We start from the raw sequence: 1,222 nt of genomic DNA, 5'->3' as shown, positions 1-1,222 counted from the left end.
TACCTGCTGCCAGACTCTCATGCTCGGTGCTTGCAGCCAGAGCACAGATGCTGCTGCCGAAGCGATTCCTTCTGCTAATGTGAGCTAATGGGTGTTAAAACGAAGAGCAACCCCGCGGGCAGCAGGGATGCGGGTGCACACACAGTTGGGCTCCACCACAGCACAGAGACTGGAAGGGGGTTGCAGACAGCACCAGCACTGCATGAAGGAAGGGCCAGGGCCTGGCTGGAGTTTTGTGGGAGTTTTATTATTTTTTTATTATTTTTGGGGTGGGTTTTTTGTGATTTTTTTTATACAGGCTAGCGTTGTACCCTTTGCTAAAGCTGATTCTGCCACATAAACTAGAACAGAAATTTCTCAGAAATTAAGTCAGTTCCCCTCTGTTAATGCACTGTCTGCCTCCCAGCTGAACAACGGTTTGGATCTGTGTTTGCAGAAAACATCCCCTGTACAAAGTCTGACGTGCAGCTACACTGTTCTGACTGAGGAATGAAGAAGCCAAGAGTCCATTGAACATTGGATTTTTTCCTGTACAACGTGGCCTGATCTGGAGTTTGGTCCACCGAGGACAGCGAGTTAACCGTAGAGATCATCGTCATTGTCTTCACTGTACACGTTGCCCCCGCTGCCACCTCCTGTGCCTTGGCTGGGACCAGCACCACCCTGGTTACCAGATGGGAACCTGCGTGCAGCAATGCAAAGGGCAGAGAAAAGATGCTGTTCAGAAGCCTCCTCATAGCTCAGCACCATCCCTCCCCTCCAGGCCAACACCCCCAAGTCAAGTAGGACACCAAAGGGAAATGGGATGAACCCTCAGGGCAGGTCACGCAAAAGGCTCACAGGGGTGCTGGCTGTTGCTTGTGTTCAAGGGAGGCGATTCTGCCCCTCTGCTCCACTGATGTGGGACCCTGACTGCATTACTGTGTTCAGCTCTGGGGCCCTCAACGCAAAAGGGATGTGGACCTGCTTGAGTGAGTCCAGAGGAGATCATGAAGATGATCAGAGGGCTGGAGCACCCCTGCTAATCACAGTCTTCCAGTAACTAAAGGGGGCTACAAAAAATCTGGAGAGGGCTTTTGACAAGGGCATGTAGAACAGGACAAGGGGGAATGGCTTTAATCTGACACAGGGGAGATTGAGATTAGACATTAGGAAAAAGTTCTTCCCTGTGAGGGTGCTGAGGCGCTGGCACAGGGTGCCCAGAGAAGTTGTGGCTGCCCCA

At 51.7% G+C, this 1,222-nt stretch overlaps 1 protein-coding gene across 1 annotated transcript in view; it reads right to left on the bottom strand.

Moving 5' to 3' along the window:
- Window positions 1–228: 228 nt before the first annotated feature.
- The window catches only part of VCP (valosin containing protein), a 13,725-nt gene continuing 12,731 nt past the window's right edge, over window positions 229–1,222 (bottom strand). Inside the window, exon 14 of the mRNA XM_010012163.1 lies at window positions 229–682. Coding sequence (XP_010010465.1) covers window positions 577–682 — 106 coding nt within the window. The 3' untranslated portion in view covers window positions 229–576. The remainder of the gene's footprint in view (window positions 683–1,222) is intronic.

Source organism: Nestor notabilis, unplaced genomic scaffold (assembly GCF_000696875.1).
Source record: "Nestor notabilis isolate BGI_N333 unplaced genomic scaffold, ASM69687v1 scaffold16933, whole genome shotgun sequence".
Lineage (NCBI taxonomy): Eukaryota > Metazoa > Chordata > Aves > Psittaciformes > Psittacidae > Nestor > Nestor notabilis.
The sequence above is the reverse complement of the archived record's forward strand: the minus strand, read 5'-3'. Positions and strand labels throughout refer to the sequence as shown.